The sequence below is a fragment of the Liolophura sinensis genome, chromosome 7, assembly GCF_032854445.1.
Source record: "Liolophura sinensis isolate JHLJ2023 chromosome 7, CUHK_Ljap_v2, whole genome shotgun sequence".
NCBI lineage: Eukaryota > Metazoa > Mollusca > Polyplacophora > Chitonida > Chitonidae > Liolophura > Liolophura sinensis.
Genome location: NC_088301.1, coordinates 9,946,323 through 9,964,937, shown reverse-complemented (window position 1 = coordinate 9,964,937; position 18,615 = coordinate 9,946,323). Strand labels below are relative to the sequence as shown.

Below are 18,615 nucleotides of genomic sequence, written 5' to 3'. Positions count from 1 at the left end.
AATAGCGTGGGGTTCTGTGGTTCCAGTTGTGGTAAAGACAAGATGGGATATTAAGTGGATTGACTTTCTGACTGGATATTGAACTCAGCAGTGGATGATTGATGTTTAATAACCTGTTGTGATGTGTTGTCAGGAAAGTGTAGCTGCAGACTGATTTGGTACAGTATCTGTTAAGCATTATCAGTCTTGAAACATGTGAATACCTGGAAATGTTGAATACCAGTTGCGATGTGTGTATGTTCTCATGTAGAGGACCCTTGAAATTTTGAAGCCTTGTGTCTAATGGGGAATAAGATTTAATGTTTATGTATTCTTTATTCGAACACAGTAAATCCATGTAGTGATGATGTAAAAGATATCTCTGGAGTTGCTTTATTATGTGGTAATTTTGTTTTCCCGTCTTATGGGTTTTAGACACTTTGCATGTAATAGGAATCTGTTATGGCTGTGGCATATTCCAGATGTCCTTTAGATGCCTGAATGCAACAATGCTTCAAATAATGTAAGAATTCATAAACCTAATCAGGACTGTTTGTCACCAAGAAATGAGACATTTTCAGGACATGGGTGAATACTGGTGCTGTAAGAACAGGAATCTTGTCAAAGTTTGGCATTGAAACATTGTAAAACACATGGAGAAGGATTATGAAATATATTCATGAATGGAGTTGAGCAAAGAGCAGAAATCACATTGACAACAGCAAACAAATGTATGTGGTTGAATGAAAATTTTATTATATCAATGTAAAAAAGAGCAAAAATAAAGAAGGAAAACAATAACATAAACTTAATAAGCAATGTAACAATATATGTACATAATTGTATTTACCCTTAGAATTATTGAACCATCTGTAGAGGGGGAATAATTTGTGGCAATGAAAAGAACTCTGTTGACAAGTCATGCTGTAAAAGTTGAGTACAGGATTTGGAAACTTTACATTGTTTGTATTGAGTGACTTGATCATTGGATAAAGAAGACATGAGTTCTAAGGAATCTCTGATTTTGCGTAAGATTTCAAAGTTATCACGGCCATGAATGGTGATGGTAAAAGTGTCTGTGGTGTCAAGTTTCCTCTTGTGAGCGGCCCTGGGTTTGTCGCCTGTGGTGTAGCTGGGAGAGGAAGCTGGAGGTTTAGGTAAATAGGACTTTTCCTCCAGTCTCTTGTCACGGGCAGGACAGGCACAGATGCGGATGTCTACAGCGGCTCTTCCCAGAACTAGCTGGTCGTTCTCTAGGGTGAAGACAATCTGCATTGGTCTTCTGTTGGGTCCTCCCACACAGGATCCCAGACACATGAACTGGTAGAGATAGGTGAGATGAGGGCAGCCAGCCTGTGGCTGCTGATAAGGAGTGAGCACACTGTGTCTGCCTGTGGAAGGATCGTCCAGGTAGTGACTGAGTTGATGCTCACAGCGAACAAGGTGACTAGGAGCAGGGTGGTTCTGGTTGTGCTCTCTGCTGCTGACATGGTTAGGACACCGTGTGACCACAGCTTGAGCGTGTTCTGCCTTGCTGAAAACGGCCATGGCTCGGATAATACTGCCCTCTGGTGAAGGCTGACTGGTGTGAAACTGAACAGGACAGGAGCTGGCCATCTTGACATAAAGCTTGCGGCCGAGGGCAGAGTATGTCCAGCTTGTGGATTTGGTCTCTTTCTGGGGTGGAGAGAAGGAGACTTGGAATCCGTATGTGCCAGGATAATTGGTGTTGGAAGGAGTGGAATGTTTGGCATACACTTGCTCTCCTGAAGGACTTGTGACAATCTGAGGTGAGGTTTGACCAGGACAGGATGGGGTTGTTGCTGTGTGGGGAGGAGAACTGGGCAGAGGACTGGTCACTGTGGATATTTGACCAGCGATCTGAGATGTGGGAGAAGAGTTAATTGTGGAGACCGGCTTACAAGGTATGTCCTCGGTTGTTAACTCAGAGTGGAGATCCTCCAGGGATGAACCAAGAAGGTTATGCTCTGTGTCAGCCTCTGTGGTGAGGGTAGGGTAAGAGTTATCTGGGCTGAGCTCCTCAAGGCTTGTCCACAGTTGTAGAAAGTCCTGATAGGAATGTTGAGAGAGGTGGTGAGAGTAAGCCATGTTGGAAATCGATCTGAGTGAGAAGTGAGATGTGGTCAGTGTGCTGAAGTATATATAAGACATTTCTCCCAGACCAGGGACAGAAAAGGGGCCGAGTTGTCCTCACAGCTCAGTGGGGCACCTCTTTGATGGTTCTGACCCAGGGAATGACTGGGTGGAGTCTATTCTAATATTTTTTTGTGGAGGGGGAAAGAATACCCAATTAGCTGGTAGATATTCAGCTGGGGTTCCCTGTTGGGATTTATTTGGGTTAATCCAATCAAAGTCTGTGAGCTGTATTTTTCTCTCTCATTATTGTGGTTTATCTGTATATGAGGTTTTTGATATTGTTTGTGTATTAATTAATGATTTTCTTTTAAATGGATGTACAAGTGATCAAATTGAAGTAGAAGGTTAAAATTCTCATTATGCTGATCAAAGTATGAGCTTTTGTCGAGTTTTCCTGAAAAGCATTTGCATTTTTCATACTTCACATTTTTGTGATGGTAATAACTTTCTTCTCCAAGAAATGAATGAACACTTTTGAAAGATTGAATAAAACCAAAAGAAAGAATCATGTAGTGTATGATAATGTAAAGAATTATTGGAGAGACCTCTAACAGGGTGCTTTGAGTTGTGTAGAATTCCTGACCAGTAAATGTTTGAAACCTTGAAAGAATGATTGGATATATATACTGATATTTCTGCAGTTGTTTGTTAGGGTGTACATGTATACAAATGGATTTTTGGAGTCCGCAATCTGTAAGACACATGGTTTTGTGTTTTTTTTTTTTTTTTTTTTTTTTTTTTGATTGGTGTTTTACGCCGTACTCAAGAATATTTCACTTATACGACGGCGGCCAGCATTATGGTGGGTGGAAACCGGGCGCAGCCCGGGGGAAACCCACGACCATCCGCAGGTTGCTGACAGACCTTCCCACTTACGGCACATGGTTTTGTGATTGTGTTGCTTATCTGCTTGTGATGAATGTAAAATTTGTTGAGGAATGGTGGTCAGAATTAATAGTTTTATCTCTGGCATTTGATGAAAAGTTTTAAGAAGGTTCTATTTTCTAAAGGTGAGATGTTAAATTTGTTTGGCAATGAATTGAATATATTTTGTTTGTGTATGTATTGAAAAATAGTAGTCTTTGAAAAAATACTTCTAAAGGATTAATTCATTTTTTTTCCTTTTTGTGCAAAGATGAATTTCAGTATTTTGTAGCAATTGGAAACTTGTATTTCCAAAACATGTACATTCTCTTAATCACAAATATGCACTGATTATTTTCTTAACATGTTTCTGATAAAGATGTGAACTGTTGGTTGTAAAGTAAAGAGATGTGTACTTGTGATGAATCAGTTTCTATAAAGAACTAAATTTATTGAAGAACTAACTTTTTAAAGTACCTGATATATGAAAAGTGAAGTAAATCAAGATTAATTGAGGACCAGGACCTTATGTTTATAGTTAATCATGAATAATACATTTTCAGAGTGATAGCACCTAAGAATTGGTGTGTTTACATGTAAAAGGCACCATGACACAGCTGGATGTTAAAGAGCATTGACACAGTTTAAAGGTCAGGATGCCTTGCCTGTTGTCTCCTGAAAAGTGGAACCATATCAGACTTACTGTTGAAAGTTAATGATTGACCACAGGTGTTAAGGATGAGTATAGCCAGCAGACATTGATGTATATACTTCTTAGTACCAGCCATCTCACTTGGCTGTAAGTTTAACACCAATCACTGTTAAGAAGATTGCCCTGTAAGAAATGGCTGAAGATATTGTCTGCTGTCTATACATAACTGGCACCACCATATCACACCTGGGTACTACATATCAATGTGTGATGAGTTAAAGTGTCAGACACTGTTTGGTGTTTGCATACATGCATGTATAACAGAACTGTACCATTTGTGGTTGTTGAACACCAGTTACTGGGTACAACAATTTGTATTTAGATTGACCTTTAATAGCGTGGGGTTCTGTGGTTCCAGTTGTGGTAAAGACAAGATGGGATATTAAGTGGATTGACTTTCTGCCTGGATATTGAACTCAGCAGTGGATGATTGATGTTTAATAACCTGTTGTGATGTGTTGTCAGGAAAGTGTAGCTGCAGACTGATTTGATACAATATCTGTTAAGCATTATCAGTCTTGAAACATGTGAATACCTGGAAATGTTGAATACCAGTTGCGATGTGTGTATGTTCTCATGTAGAGGACCCTTGAAATTTTGAAGCCTTGTCTCTAATGGGGAATAAGATTTAATGTTTATGTATTCTTTATTTGAACACAGTAAATCCATGTAGTGATGATGTAAAAGATATCTCTGGAGTTGCTTTATTATGTGGTAATTTTGTTTTCCCATCTTATGGGTTTTAGACACTTTGCATGTAATAGGAATCTGTTATGGCTGTGGCATATTCCAGATGTCCTTTAGATGCCTGAATGCAACAATGCTTCAAATAATGTAAGAATTCATAAACCTAATCAGGACTGTTTGTCACCAAGAAATGAGACATTTTCAGGACATGGGTGAATACTGGTGCTGTAAGAACAGGAATCTTGTCAAAGTTTGTCATTGAAACTTTTAAGTAAAACACATGGAGAAGAATTATGAAATATATTCATGAATGGAATTGAGCAAAGAGCAGAAATGACATTGACAACAGCAAACAAATGTATGTGGTTGAATGAAAATTTTATTATATCAATGTAAAAAAGAGCAAAAATAAAGAAGGAAAACAATAACATAAACTTAATAAGCAATGTAACAATATATGGACATAATTGTATTTACCCTTAGAATTATTGAACCATCTGTAGAGGGGGAATAATTTGTGGCAATGAAAAGAACTCTGTTGACAAGTCATGCTGTAAAAGTTGAGTACAGGATTTGGAAACTTTACATTGTTTGTATTGAGTGACTTGATCATTGGATAAAGAAGACATGAGTTCTAAGGAATCTCTGATTTTGCGTAAGATTTCAAAGTTATCACGGCCATGAATGGTGATGGTAAAAGTGTCTGTGGTGTCAAGTTTCCTCTTGTGAGCAGCCCTGGGTTTGTCGCCTGTGGTGTAGCTGGGAGAGGAAGCTGGAGGTTTAGGTAAATAGGACTTTTCCTCCAGTCTCTTGTCACGGGCAGGACAGGCACAGATGCGGATGTCTACAGCGGCTCTTCCCAGAACTAGCTGGTCGTTCTCTAGGGTGAAGACAATCTGCATTGGTCTTCTGTTGGGTCCTCCCACACAGGATCCCAGACACATGAACTGGTAGAGATAGGTGAGATGAGGGCAGCCAGCCTGTGGCTGCTGATAAGGAGTGAGCACACTGTGTCTGCCTGTGGAAGGATCGTCCAGGTAGTGACTGAGTTGATGCTCACAGCGAACAAGGTGACTAGGAGCAGGGTGGTTCTGGTTGTGCTCTCTGCTGCTGACATGGTTAGGACACCGTGTGACCACAGCTTGAGCGTGTTCTGCCTTGCTGAAAACGGCCATGGCTCGGATAATACTGCCCTCTGGTGGAGGCTGACTGGTGTGAAACTGAACAGGACAGGAGCTGGCCATCTTGACATAAAGCTTGCGGCCGAGGGCAGAGTATGTCCAGCTTGTGGATTTGGTCTCTTTCTGGGGTGGAGAGAAGGAGACTTGGAATCCGTATGTGCCAGGATAATTGGTGTTGGAAGGAGTGGAATGTTTGGCATACACTTGCTCTCCTGAAGGACTTGTGACAATCTGAGGTGAGGTTTGACCAGGACAGGATGGGGTTGTTGCTATGTGAGGAGGAAAACTGGGCAGAGGACTGGTCACTGTGGATATTTGACCAGCCATCTGAGATGTGGGAGAAGAGTTAATTGTGGAGACCAACTCACAAGGTATGTCCTTATTTGTTAACTCAGAGTGGAGATCCTCCAGGGATGAACCAAGAAGGTTATACTCTGTGTCAGCCTCTGTGGTGAGGGTAGGGTAAGAATTATCTGGGCTGAGCTCCTCAAGGCTTGTCCACAGTTGTAGAAAGTCCTGATAGGAATGTTGAGAGAGGTGGTGAGAGTAAGCCATGTTGGAAATCGATCTGAGTGAGAAGTGAAATGTGGTCAGTGTGCTGAAGTATATATAAGACATTTCTCCCAGACCAGGGACAGAAAAGGGGCCGAGTTGTCCTCACAGCTCAGTGGGGCACCTCTTTGATGGTTCTGACCCATTGAATAACTGGGTGGAGTCTATTTTAATCCTTTTTGTGGAGGGGGAAAGAGTACCCAATTAGCTGGTAGATATTCAGCTGGGGTTCCCTGCAGGGATTTATTTGGATTAATCCAATCAAAGTCTGTGAGCAGTATTTTTTTCTCTCATTATTGTGGTTTATCTGTATATGAGGTTTTTGATATTGTTTGTGTATTAAATAATGATTTTCTTTTAAATGGATGTACAAGTGATCAAATTGAAGTAGAAGGTTAAAATTCTCATTATGCTGATCAAAGTATGAGTTTTTGTCGAGTTTTCCCGAAAAGCATTTGCATTTTTCATACTTCACATTTTTGTGATGGTAATAACTTTCTTCTCCAAGAAATGAATGAACACTTTTGAAAGATTTAATAAAACCAAAAGAAAGAATCATGTAGTGTATGATAATGTAAAGAATTATTGGAGAGGCCTCTAACAGGGGGCTTTGAGTTGTGTAGAATTCCTGACCAGTAAATGTTTGAAAACTTGAAAGAATGATTGGATATATATACTGATATTTCTGCAGTTGTTTGTTAGGGTGTACATGTATACAAATGGATTTTTGGAGTCCGCAATCTGTAAGACACATGGTTTTGTGATTGTGTTGCTTATCTGCTTGTGATGAATGTAAAATTTGTTGAGGAATGGTGGTCAGAATTAATAGTTTTATCTCTGGCATTTGATGAAAAGTTTTAAGAAGGTTTTATTTTCTAAAGGTGAGATGTTAAATTTGTTTGGCAATGAATTGAATATATTTTGTTTGTGTATGTATTGAAAAATAGTAGTCTTTGAAAAAATACTTCTAGAGGATTAATTCATTTTTTTTCCTTTTTTTGCAAAGATGAATTTCAGTATTTTGTAGCAATTGGAAACTTGTATTTCCAAAACATGTACATTCTCTTAATCACAAATATGCACTGATTATTTTCTTAACATGTTTCTGATAAAGATGTGAACTGTTGGTTGTAAAGTAAAGAGATGTGTACTTGTGATGAATCAGTTTCTATAAAGAACTAAATTTATTGAAGAACTAACTTTTTAAAGTACCTGATATATGAAAAGTGAAGTAAATCAAGATTAATTGAGGACCAGGACCTTATGTTTATAGTTAATCATGAATAATACATTTTCAGAGTGATAGCACCTAAGAATTGGTGTGTTTACATGTAAAAGGCACCATGACACAGCTGGATGTTAAAGAGCATTGACACAGTTTAAAGGTCAGGATGCCTTGCCTGTTGTCTCCTGAAAAGTGGAACCATATCAGACTTACTGTTGAAAGTTAATGATTGACCACAGGTGTTAAGGATGAGTATAGCCAGCAGACATTGATGTATATACTTCTTAGTACCAGCCATCTCACTTGGCTGTAAGTTTAACACCAATCACTGTTAAGAAGATTGCCCTGTAAGAAATGGCTGAAGATATTGTCTGCTGTCTATACATAACTGGCACCACCATATCACACCTGGGTACTACATATCAATGTGTGATGAGTTAAAGTGTCAGACACTGTTTGGTGTTTGCATACATGCATGTATAACAGAACTGTACCATTTGTGGTTGTTGAACACCAGTTACTGGGTACAACAATTTGTATTTAGATTGACCTTTAATAGCGTGGGGTTCTGTGGTTCCAGTTGTGGTAAAGACAAGATGGGATATTAAGTGGATTGACTTTCTGACTGGATATTGAACTCAGCAGTGGATGATTGATGTTTAATAACCTGTTGTGATGTGTTGTCAGGAAAGTGTAGCTGCAGACTGATTTGATACAATATCTGTTAAGCATTATCAGTCTTGAAACATGTGAATACCTGGAAATGTTGAATACCAGTTGCGATGTGTGTATGTTCTCATGTAGAGGACCCTTGAAATTTTGAAGCCTTGTCTCTAATGGGGAATAAGATTTAATGTTTATGTATTCTTTATTTGAACACAGTAAATCCATGTAGTGATGATGTAAAAGATATCTCTGGAGTTGCTTTATTATGTGGTAATTTTGTTTTCCCATCTTATGGGTTTTAGACACTTTGCATGTAATAGGAATCTGTTATGGCTGTGGCATATTCCAGATGTCCTTTAGATGCCTGAATGCAACAATGCTTCAAATAATGTAAGAATTCATAAACCTAATCAGGACTGTTTGTCACCAAGAAATGAGACATTTTCAGGACATGGGTGAATACTGGTGCTGTAAGAACAGGAATCTTGTCAAAGTTTGTCATTGAAACTTTTAAGTAAAACACATGGAGAAGAATTATGAAATATATTCATGAATGGAATTGAGCAAAGAGCAGAAATGACATTGACAACAGCAAACAAATGTATGTGGTTGAATGAAAATTTTATTATATCAATGTAAAAAAGAGCAAAAATAAAGAAGGAAAACAATAACATAAACTTAATAAGCAATGTAACAATATATGGACATAATTGTATTTACCCTTAGAATTATTGAACCATCTGTAGAGGGGGAATAATTTGTGGCAATGAAAAGAACTCTGTTGACAAGTCATGCTGTAAAAGTTGAGTACAGGATTTGGAACTTTACATTGTTTGTATTGAGTGACTTGATCATTGGATAAAGAAGACATGAGTTCTAAGGAATCTCTGATTTTGCGTAAGATTTCAAAGTTATCACGGCCATGAATGGTGATGGTTAAAAGTGTCTTGTGGTGTCAAGTTTCCTCTTGTGAGCGGCCCTGGGTTTGTCGCCTGTGGTGTAGCTGGGAGAGGAAGCTGGAGGTTTAGGTAAATAGGACTTTTCCTCCAGTCCTCTTGTCACGGGCAGGACAGGCACAGATGCGGATGTCTACAGCGGCTCTTCCCAGAACTAGCTGGTCGTTCTCTAGGGTGAAGACAATCTGCATTGGTCTTCTGTTGGGTCCTCCCACACAGGATCCCAGACACATGAACTGGTAGAGATAGGTGAGATGAGGGCAGCCAGCCTGTGGCTGCTGATAAGGAGTGAGCACACTGTGTCTGCCTGTGGATGGATCGTCCAGGTAGTGACTGAGTTGATGCTCACAGCGAACAAGGTGACTAGGAGCAGGGTGGTTCTGGTTGTGCTCTCTGCTGCTGACATGGTTAGGACACCGTGTGACCACAGCCTTGAGCGTGTTCTGCCTTGCTGAAAACGGGCCATGGCTCGGATAATACTGCCCTCTGGTGGAGGCTGACTGGTGTGAAACTGAACAGGACAGGAGCTGGCCATCTTGACATAAAGCTTGCGGCCGGAGGGCAGAGTATGTCCAGCTTGTGGATTTGGTCTCTTTCTGGGGTGGAGAGAAGGAGACTTGGAATCCGTTATGTGCCAGGATAATTGGTGTTGGAAGGAGTGGAATGTTTGGCATACACTTGCTCTCCTGAAGGACTTGTGACAATCTGAGGTGAGGTTTGACCAGGACAGGATGGGGTTGTTGCTATGTGAGGAGGAAAACTGGGCAGAGGACTGGTCACTGTGGATATTTGACCAGCCATCTGAGATGTGGGAGAAGAGTTAATTGTGGAGACCAACTCACAAGGTATGTCCTTATTTGTTAACTCAGAGTGGAGATCCTCCAGGGATGAACCAAGAAGGTTATACTCTGTGTCAGCCTCTGTGGTGAGGGTAGGGTAAGAATTATCTGGGCTGAGCTCCTCAAGGCTTGTCCACAGTTGTAGAAAGTCCTGATAGGAATGTTGAGAGACGTGCTGAGAGTAAGCCATGTTGGAAATCGATCTGAGTGAGAAGTGAAATGTGGTCAGTGTGCTGAAGTATATATAAGACATTTCTCCCAGACCAGGGACAGAAAAGGGGCCGAGTTGTCCTCACAGCTCAGTGGGGCACCTCTTTGATGGTTCTGGACCCATTGAATAACTGGGTGGAGTCTATTTTAATCCTTTTTGTGGAGGGGGAAAGAGTACCCAATTAGCTGGAGATATTCAGCTGGGGTTCCCTGCAAGGATTTATTTGGATTAATCCAATCAAAGTCTGTGAGCAGTATTTTTTTCTCTCATTATTGTGGTTTATCTGTATATGAGGTTTTTGATATTGTTTGTGTATTAAATAATGATTTTCTTTTAAATGGATGTACAAGTGATCAAATTGAAGTAGAAGGTTTAAAATTCCTCATTATGCTGATCAAAGTATGAGTTTTTGTCGAGTTTTCCCGAAAAGCATTTGCATTTTTCATACTTCACATTTTTGTGATGGTAATAACTTCTTCTCCAAGAAATGAATGAACACTTTTGAAAGATTTAATAAAACCAAAAGAAAGAATCATGTAGTGTATGATAATGTAAAGAATTATTGGAGAGACTTCTAACAGGGGGCTTTGAGTTGTGTAGAATTCCTGACCAGTAAATGTTTGAAACCTTGAAAGAATGATTGGATATATATACTGATATTTCTGCAGTTGTTTGTTAGGGTGTACATGTATACAAATGGATTTTTGGAGTCCGCAATCTGTAAGACACATGGTTTTGTGATTGTGTTGCTTATCTGCTTGTGATGAATGTAAAATTTGTTGAGGAATGGTGGTCAGAATTAATAGTTTTATCTCTGGCATTTGATGAAAAGTTTTAAGAAGGTTTTATTTTCTAAAGGTGAGATGTTAAATTTGTTTGGCAATGAATTGAATATATTTTGTTTGTGTATGTATTGAAAAATAGTAGTCTTTGAAAAAATACTTCTAGAGGATTAATTCATTTTTTTTCCTTTTTTTGCAAAGATGAATTTCAGTATTTTGTAGCAATTGGAAACTTGTATTTCCAAAACATGTACATTCTCTTAATCACAAATATGCACTGATTATTTTCTTAACATGTTTCTGATAAAGATGTGAACTGTTGGTTGTAAAGTAAAGAGATGTGTACTTGTGATGAATCAGTTTCTATAAAGAACTAAATTTATTGAAGAACTAACTTTTTAAAGTACCTGATATATGAAAAGTGAAGTAAATCAAGATTAATTGAGGACCAGGACCTTATGTTTATAGTTAATCATGAATAATACATTTTCAGAGTGATAGCACCTAAGAATTGGTGTGTTTACATGTAAAAGGCACCATGACACAGCTGGATGTTAAAGATCAAAGAGCATTGACACAGTTTAAAGGTCAGGATGCCTTGCCTGTTGTCTCCTGAAAAGTGGAACCATATCAGACTTACTGTTGAAAGTTAATGATTGACCACAGGTGTTAAGGATGAGTATAGCCAGCAGACATTGATGTATATACTTCTTAGTACCAGCCATCTCACTTGGCTGTAAGTTTAACACCAATCACTGGTAAGAAGATTGCCCTGTAAGAAATGGCTGAAGATATTGTCTGCTGTCTATACATAACTGGCACCACCATATCACACCTGGGTACTACATATCAATGTGTGATGAGTTAAAGTGTCAGACACTGTTTGGTGTTTGCATACATGCATGTATAACAGAACTGTACCATTTGTGGTTGTTGAACACCAATTACTGGGTACAACAATTTGTATTTAGATTGACCTTTAATAGCGTGGGGTTCTGTGGTTCCAGTTGTGGTAAAGACAAGATGGGATATTAAGTGGATTGACTTTCTGACTGGATATTGAACTCAGCAGTGGATGATTGATGTTTAATAACCTGTTGTGATGTGTTGTCAGGAAAGTGTAGCTGCAGACTGATTTGATACAATATCTGTTAAGCATTATCAGTCTTGAAACATGTGAATACCTGGAAATGTTGAATACCAGTTGCGATGTGTGTATGTTCTCATGTAGAGGACCCTTGAAATTTTGAAGCCTTGTCTCTAATGGGGAATAAGATTTAATGTTTATGTATTCTTTATTTGAACACAGTAAATCCATGTAGTGATGATGTAAAAGATATCTCTGGAGTTGCTTTATTATGTGGTAATTTTGTTTTCCCATCTTATGGGTTTTAGACACTTTGCATGTAATAGGAATCTGTTATGGCTGTGGCATATTCCAGATGTCCTTTAGATGCCTGAGTGCAACAATGCTTCAAATAATGTAAGAATTCATAAACCTAATCAGGACTGTTTGTCACCAAGAAATGAGACATTTTCAGGACATGGGTGAATACTGGTGCTGTAAGAACAGGAATCTTGTCAAAGTTTGTCATTGAAACTTTTAAGTAAAACACATGGAGAAGAATTATGAAATATATTCATGAATGGAATTGAGCAAAGAGCAGAAATGACATTGACAACAGCAAACAAATGTATGTGGTTGAATGAAAATTTTATTATATCAATGTAAAAAAGAGCAAAAATAAAGAAGGAAAACAATAACATAAACTTAATAAGCAATGTAACAATATATGGACATAATTGTATTTACCCTTAGAATTATTGAACCATCTGTAGAGGGGGAATAATTTGTGGCAATGAAAAGAACTCTGTTGACAAGTCATGCTGTAAAAGTTGAGTACAGGATTTGGAAACTTTACATTGTTTGTATTGAGTGACTTGATCATTGGATAAAGAAGACATGAGTTCTAAGGAATCTCTGATTTTGCGTAAGATTTCAAAGTTATCACGGCCATGAATGGTGATGGTAAAAGTGTCTGTGGTGTCAAGTTTCCTCTTGTGAGCGGCCCTGGGTTTGTCGCCTGTGGTGTAACTGGGAGAGGAAGCTGGAGGTTTAGGTAAATAGGACTTTTCCTCCAGTCTCTTGTCACGGGCAGGACAGGCACAGATGCGGATGTCTACAGCGGCTCTTCCCAGAACTAGCTGGTCGTTCTCTAGGGTGAAGACAATCTGCATTGGTCTTCTGTTGGGTCCTCCCACACAGGATCCCAGACACATGAACTGGTAGAGATAGGTGAGATGAGGGCAGCCAGCCTGTGGCTGCTGATAAGGAGTGAGCACACTGTGTCTGCCTGTGGAAGGATCGTCCAGGTAGTGACTGAGTTGATGCTCACAGCGAACAAGGTGACTAGGAGCAGGGTGGTTCTGGTTGTGCTCTCTGCTGCTGACATGGTTAGGACACCGTGTGACCACAGCTTGAGTGTGTTCTGCCTTGCTGAAAACGGCCATGGCTCGGATAATACTGCCCTCTGGTGGAGGCTGACTGGTGTGAAACTGGACAGGACAGGAGCTGGCCATCTTGACATAAAGCTTGCGGCCGAGGGCAGAGTATGTCCAGCTTGTGGATTTGGTCTCTTTCTGGGGTGGAGAGAAGGAGACTTGGAATCCGTATGTGCCAGGATAATTGGTGTTGGAAGGAGTGGAATGTTTGGCATACACTTGCTCTCCTGAAGGACTTGTGACAATCTGAGGTGAGGTTTGACCAGGACAGGATGGGGTTGTTGCTGTGTGGGTAGGAGAACTGTGCAGAGGACTGGTCACTGTGGATATTTGACCAGCGATGTGAGATGTGGGAGAAGGGTTTATTGTGGAGACCGGCTCACAAGGTATGTCCTTAGTTGTTAACTCAGAGTGGAGATCCTCCAGGGATGAACCAAGAAGGTTATGCTCTGTGTCAGCCTCTGTGTTGAGGGTAGGGTAAGAGTTATCTGGGCTGAGCTCCTCAAGGCTTGTCCACAGTTGTAGAAAGTCCTGATAGGAATGTTGAGAGAGGTGGTGAGAGTAAGCCATGTTGGAAATCGATCTGAGTGAGAAGTGAGATGTGGTCAGTGTGCTGAAGTATATATAGGGGACATTTCTCCCAGACCAGGACAGAAAAGGGGCCGAGTTGTCCTCACAGCTCAGTGGGGCACCTCTTTGATGGTTCTGACCCAGGGAATGGACTGGGTGGAGTCTATTCTAATATTTTTTTTGTGGGAGGGGGAAAGAATACCCAATTAGCTGGTAGATATTCAGCTGGGGGTTTCCTGCTGGGATTTATTTGGGTTAATCCAATCAAAGTCCGTGAGCTGTATTTTTTTCTCTCATTATTGTGGTTTATCTGTATATGAGGTTTTTGATATTGTTTGTGTATTAAATAATGATTTTCTTTTAAATGAATGTTCAAGTGATCAACTTGAAGTAGAAGGTTAAAATTCTTATTATGCTGATCAAAGTATGAGTTTTTGTCGAGTTTTCCTGAAAAGCATTTGCATTTTTTCATACTTTACATTTTTGTGATGGTAATAACTTTCTTCTCCAAGAAATGAATGAACACTTTTGAAAGATTTAATAAAACCAAAAGAAAGAATCATGTAGTGTATGATAATGTCAAGAATTATTGGAGAGACCTCTAACAGGGGGCTTTGAGTTCTGTAGACTTCCTGACCAGTAAATGTTTGAAACCTTGAAAGAATGATTGGATATATATACTGATATTTCTGCAGTTGTTTGTTAGGGTGTACATGTATACAAATGGATTTTTGGAGTCCGCAATCTGTAAGACGCATAGTTTTGTGATTGTGTTTGCTTACCTGCTTGTGATGAATGTAAAATTTGTTGAGGAATAGTGGTCAGAAGTAATAGTTTTATCTCTGGCATTTGATGAAAAAGTTTTAAGAAGGTTTTATTTTCTAAAGGTGAGATGTTAATTTTGTTTGGCAATAAATTGAATATGTTTTGTTTGTGTATGTATTGGGAAAATAGTAGTATTTGGAAAAAATACTTATAGCGTATTAATTCATTTTTCCCCCTTTTTTGCAAATATGAATTTCATTATTTTGTAGCATTTGGAAAATTGTATTTCCAAAAACATGTACATTCTCTTAATCACAACTATGCACTGATTATTTCCTTAACAAATTTCTGATAAGATGTGAACTGTTGGTTGTAAAGTAATGAGATGTGTACTTGTGATGAATCAGTTTCTATAAAAAAACTAAATTTATTGAAGAACTAACTTTTTAAAGTACCTGATATATGAAAAGTGAAGTAAATCAAGATTAATTGAGGACCAGGACCTTATGTTTATAGTTAATCATGAATAATACATTTTTCAGAGAGATAGCACCTATGACTTGGTGTGTTTACATGTAAAAGGCACCATGACACAGCTGGATGTTAAAGATCAAAGAGCATTGACACAGTTTAAAGGTCAGGATGCCTTGCAGTTGTCCTCCTGAAAAAGTGGCACCATATCAGACTTACTGTTGAAAGTTAATGATTGACCATAGGTATTAAGGATGAGTATAGCCCAGCAGACAATTGATGTATATACTTCTTGGTACCAGCCATCTCACTTGGCTGTAAGTTTAACACCAGTGACTGTTAAGAAGATTGCCCTGTAAGAAATGGCTGAAGATATTGTCTGCTGTCTATACATAACTGGCACCACCATAATCACACCTGGGTACTGGATATCAATGTGTGATGAGTTAAAGTGTCAGACCACTGTTTGGTGTTTGCATACATGCATGTATAACAGAACTGTACCACTTGTGGTTGTTGAACACCAATTACTGGGTAAACTTTGTGTATTTAGATTGACCTTTAATTGGCGTGGGGTGCTGTGGTGCCAGTTGTGGTAAAGACAAGATGGATATTAGGTGGATTGACTTTCTGACTGGATATTGAACTCAGTAGAGGCTGATTGATGTTTAATAACCTGTTGTGATGTGTTGTCAGGAAAGTGTAGCTGTAGACTGATTTGATATAATATCCTTTAAACATTATCAGTATTGAAACATGTGAATACCTGGAAATGTTGAATACCAGTTGTGATGTGTGTGTTCTCATGTAGAGGACCCTTGAAGTTTTGAAGCCTGGTCTCTAATGGGGAATAAAATTTAATGTTTATGTATTCTTTATTTGAACACAGTAAATCCGTGTAATAATGATGTAAAAGATATCTCTGGAGTTGCTTTATTATGTGGTAATTTTGTTTTCCCATCTTATGGGTTTTAGACACTTTGCATGTAATAGGAATCTGTTATGGCTGTGGCATATTCCAGATGTCCTTTAGATGCCTGAATGCAACAATGCTTCAAATAATGTAAGAATTCATAAACCTAATCAGGACTGTTTGTCACCAAGAAATGAGACATTTTCAGGACATGGGTGAATACTGGTGCTGTAAGAACAGGAATATTGTCAAAGTTTGTCATTGAAACTTTTAAGTAAAACACATGGAGAAAGATTATGAAATATATTCATGAATGGAGTTGAGCAAAGAGCAGAAATCACATTGACAACAGCAAACAAATGTATGTGGTTGAATGAAAATTTTATTATTTCAATGTAAAAAAGAGCAAAAATAAGGAAGGAAAACAATAACATAAACTTAATAGGCAATGTAACAAGATATGTACATAATATTGAACCATCTGTAGAGGGGGAATAATTTGTGGCAATGAAAAGAACTCTGTTGACAAGTCATGCTGTAAAAGTTGAGTACAGGATTTGGAAACTTTACATTGTCTGTATGAGTGACTTGATCATTGGATAAAGAAGACATGAGTTCTAAGGAATCTCTGATTTTGCGTAAGATTTCAAAGTTATCACGGCCATGAATGGTGATGGTAAAAGTGTCTGTGGTGTCAAGTTTCCTCTTGTGAGCGGCCCTGGGTTTGTCGCCTGTGGTGTAGCTGGGAGAGGAAGCTGGAGGTTTAGGTAAATAGGACTTTTCCTCCAGCCTCTTGTCACGGGCAGGACAGGCACAGATGCGGATGTCTACAGCGGCTCTTCCCAGAACTAGCTGGTCGTTCTCTAGGGTGAAGACAATCTGCATTGGTCTTCTGTTGGGTCCTCCCACACAGGATCCCAGACACATGAACTGGTAGAGATAGGTGAGATGAGGGCAGCCAGCCTGTGGCTGCTGATAAGGAGTGAGCACACTGTGTCTGCCTGTGGAAGGATCGTCCAGGCAGTGACTGAGTTGATGCTCACAGCGAACAAGGTGACTAGGAGCAGGGTGGTTCTGGTTGTGCTCTCTGCTGCTGACATGGTTAGGACACCGTGTGACCACAGCTTGAGCGTGTTCTGCCTTGCTGAAAACGGCCATGGCTCGGATAATACTGCCCTCTGGTGGAGGCTGACTGGTGTGAAACTGGACAGGACAGGAGCTGGCCATCTTGTCATAAAGCTTGTGGCCGAGGGCAGAGTATGTCCAGCTTGTGGACTTGGTCTCTTTCTGAGGTGGAGAAAAGGAGACTTGGAATCCGTATGTGCCAGGATAATTGGTGTTGGAAGGAGTGGAATGTTTGGCATACACTTGCTCTCCTGAAGGACTTGTGACAATCTGAGGTGAGGTTTGACCCAGGACAGGATGGGGTTGTTGCTATGTGGGGAGGAGAACTGGGCAGAAGGACTGGTCACTGTGGATATTTGACCAGCGATGTGAGATGTGGGAGAAGAGTTCATTGTGGAGACCGCCTCACAAGGTATGTCCTCAGTTGTTAACTCAGAGTGGAGATCCTCCAGGGATGAACCAAGAAGGTTATGCTCTGTGTCAGCCTCTGTGGTGAGGGTAGGGTAAGAGTTATCTGGGCTGAGCTCCTCAAGGCTTGTCCACAGTTGTAGAAAGTCCTGATAGGAATGTTGAGAGAGGTGGTGAGAGTAAGCCATGTTGGAAATCGATCTGAGTGAGAAGTGAGATGTGGTCAGTGTGCTGAAGTATATATAAGACATTTCTCCCAGACCAGGGACAGAAAAGGGGCCGAGTTGTCCTCACAGCTCAGTGGGGCACCTCTTTGATGGTTCTGACCCAGGGAATGACTGGGTGGAGTCTATTCTAATATTTTTTGTGGAGTGGGAAAGAATACCCAATTAGCTGGTAGATATTCAGCTGGGGTTCCCTGCTGGGATTTATTTGGGTTAATCCAATCAAAGTCCGTGAGCTGTATTTTTCTCTCTCATTATTGTGGTTTATCTGTATATGAGATTTTTGATGTTGTTTGTGTATGAAATAATGATTTTCTTTTAAATGAATGTACAAGTGATCAACTTGAAGTAGAAGGTTAAAATTCTTATTATGCTAATCAAAGTATGAGCTTTTGTCGAGTTTTCCTGAAAAGCATTTGCATTTTTCATACTTCACATTTTTGTGATGGTAATAACTTTCTTCTCCAAGAAATGAATGAACACTTTTGAAAGATTGAATAAAACCAAAAGAAAGAATCATGTAGTGTATGATAATGTAAAGAATTATTGGAGAGACCTCTAACAGGGGGCTTTGAGTTGTGTAGAATTCCTGACCAGTAAATGTTTGAAACCTTGAAAGAATGATTGGATATATATACTGATATTTCTGCAGTTATTTGTTAGGGTGTAAATATATATAGAAATGGATTTTTGGAGTCCGCAATCTGTAAGATGCATGGTTTTGTGATTGTGTTGCTTACCTGTTTGTGATGAATGTAAAATTTGTTGAGGATTGGTTGTCAGAAGTAATAGTTTTATCTCTGGCATTTGATGAAAAGTTTTAAGG

The 18,615-nt window shown here is 39.4% G+C and overlaps 6 protein-coding genes across 6 annotated transcripts in view; 1 reads left to right on the top strand and 5 right to left on the bottom strand.

The window, feature by feature from the left end:
* Positions 1 to 18,615, top strand: part of LOC135470395 (ubiquitin-protein ligase E3C-like) — a 63,192-nt gene that overhangs the window by 28,564 nt on the left and 16,013 nt on the right. The gene's annotated exons all lie outside the window — the stretch shown is intronic.
* LOC135469666 (tumor protein p73-like) lies at positions 817 to 2,088 on the bottom strand. Its single transcript, XM_064748215.1, has one exon. The coding sequence runs from the start codon at positions 2,086 to 2,088 to the stop codon at positions 838 to 840; it is 1,251 nt and encodes a 416-aa protein (XP_064604285.1). The 3' UTR covers positions 817 to 837.
* LOC135469664 (tumor protein p73-like) lies at positions 4,885 to 6,135 on the bottom strand. The gene has a single exon (XM_064748214.1). The coding sequence runs from the start codon at positions 6,133 to 6,135 to the stop codon at positions 4,885 to 4,887; it is 1,251 nt and encodes a 416-aa protein (XP_064604284.1).
* On the bottom strand, positions 8,430 to 10,008 carry LOC135469662 (tumor protein p73-like). Its single transcript, XM_064748211.1, is given in 8 exon segments — positions 8,430 to 8,491; positions 8,852 to 8,977; positions 8,980 to 9,070; positions 9,072 to 9,410; positions 9,412 to 9,441; positions 9,443 to 9,541; positions 9,543 to 9,611; positions 9,613 to 10,008. Coding segments are annotated over 8 exon segments (1,212 nt in total).
* LOC135469659 (cellular tumor antigen p53-like) lies at positions 12,633 to 13,883 on the bottom strand. The gene has a single exon (XM_064748203.1). It carries the CDS (start codon positions 13,881 to 13,883, stop codon positions 12,633 to 12,635), a length of 1,251 nt encoding a protein of 416 aa, XP_064604273.1.
* Positions 16,091 to 17,753, bottom strand: LOC135469656 (cellular tumor antigen p53-like). Its single transcript, XM_064748199.1, has 3 exons — positions 17,453 to 17,753; positions 16,603 to 17,384; positions 16,091 to 16,156 (listed from the first exon to the last, which is right to left on the bottom strand). Exons 1-3 carry the CDS (start codon positions 17,751 to 17,753, stop codon positions 16,091 to 16,093), a joined length of 1,149 nt encoding a protein of 382 aa, XP_064604269.1.

Excerpts from the sequence above, each read along its gene's own strand:
- LOC135469666 (XM_064748215.1), bottom strand. The coding sequence starts at position 2,088 with ATGGCTTACTCTCACCACCTCTCTCAACATTCCTATCAGGACTTTCTA.
- LOC135469664 (XM_064748214.1), bottom strand. The coding sequence starts at position 6,135 with ATGGCTTACTCTCACCACCTCTCTCAACATTCCTATCAGGACTTTCTA.
- LOC135469659 (XM_064748203.1), bottom strand. The coding sequence starts at position 13,883 with ATGGCTTACTCTCACCACCTCTCTCAACATTCCTATCAGGACTTTCTA.
- LOC135469656 (XM_064748199.1), bottom strand. The coding sequence starts at position 17,753 with ATGGCTTACTCTCACCACCTCTCTCAACATTCCTATCAGGACTTTCTA. Across the intron at positions 17,385-17,452 it reads ACATAGCAACAACCCCATCC|CCACTCCTTCCAACACCAAT; the intron begins TGTCCTGGGTCA and ends ATGCCAAACATT. Across the intron at positions 16,157-16,602 it reads AAGTCACTCATACAGACAAT|GCATCTAAAGGACATCTGGA; the intron begins GTAAAGTTTCCA and ends TGTTGCATTCAG.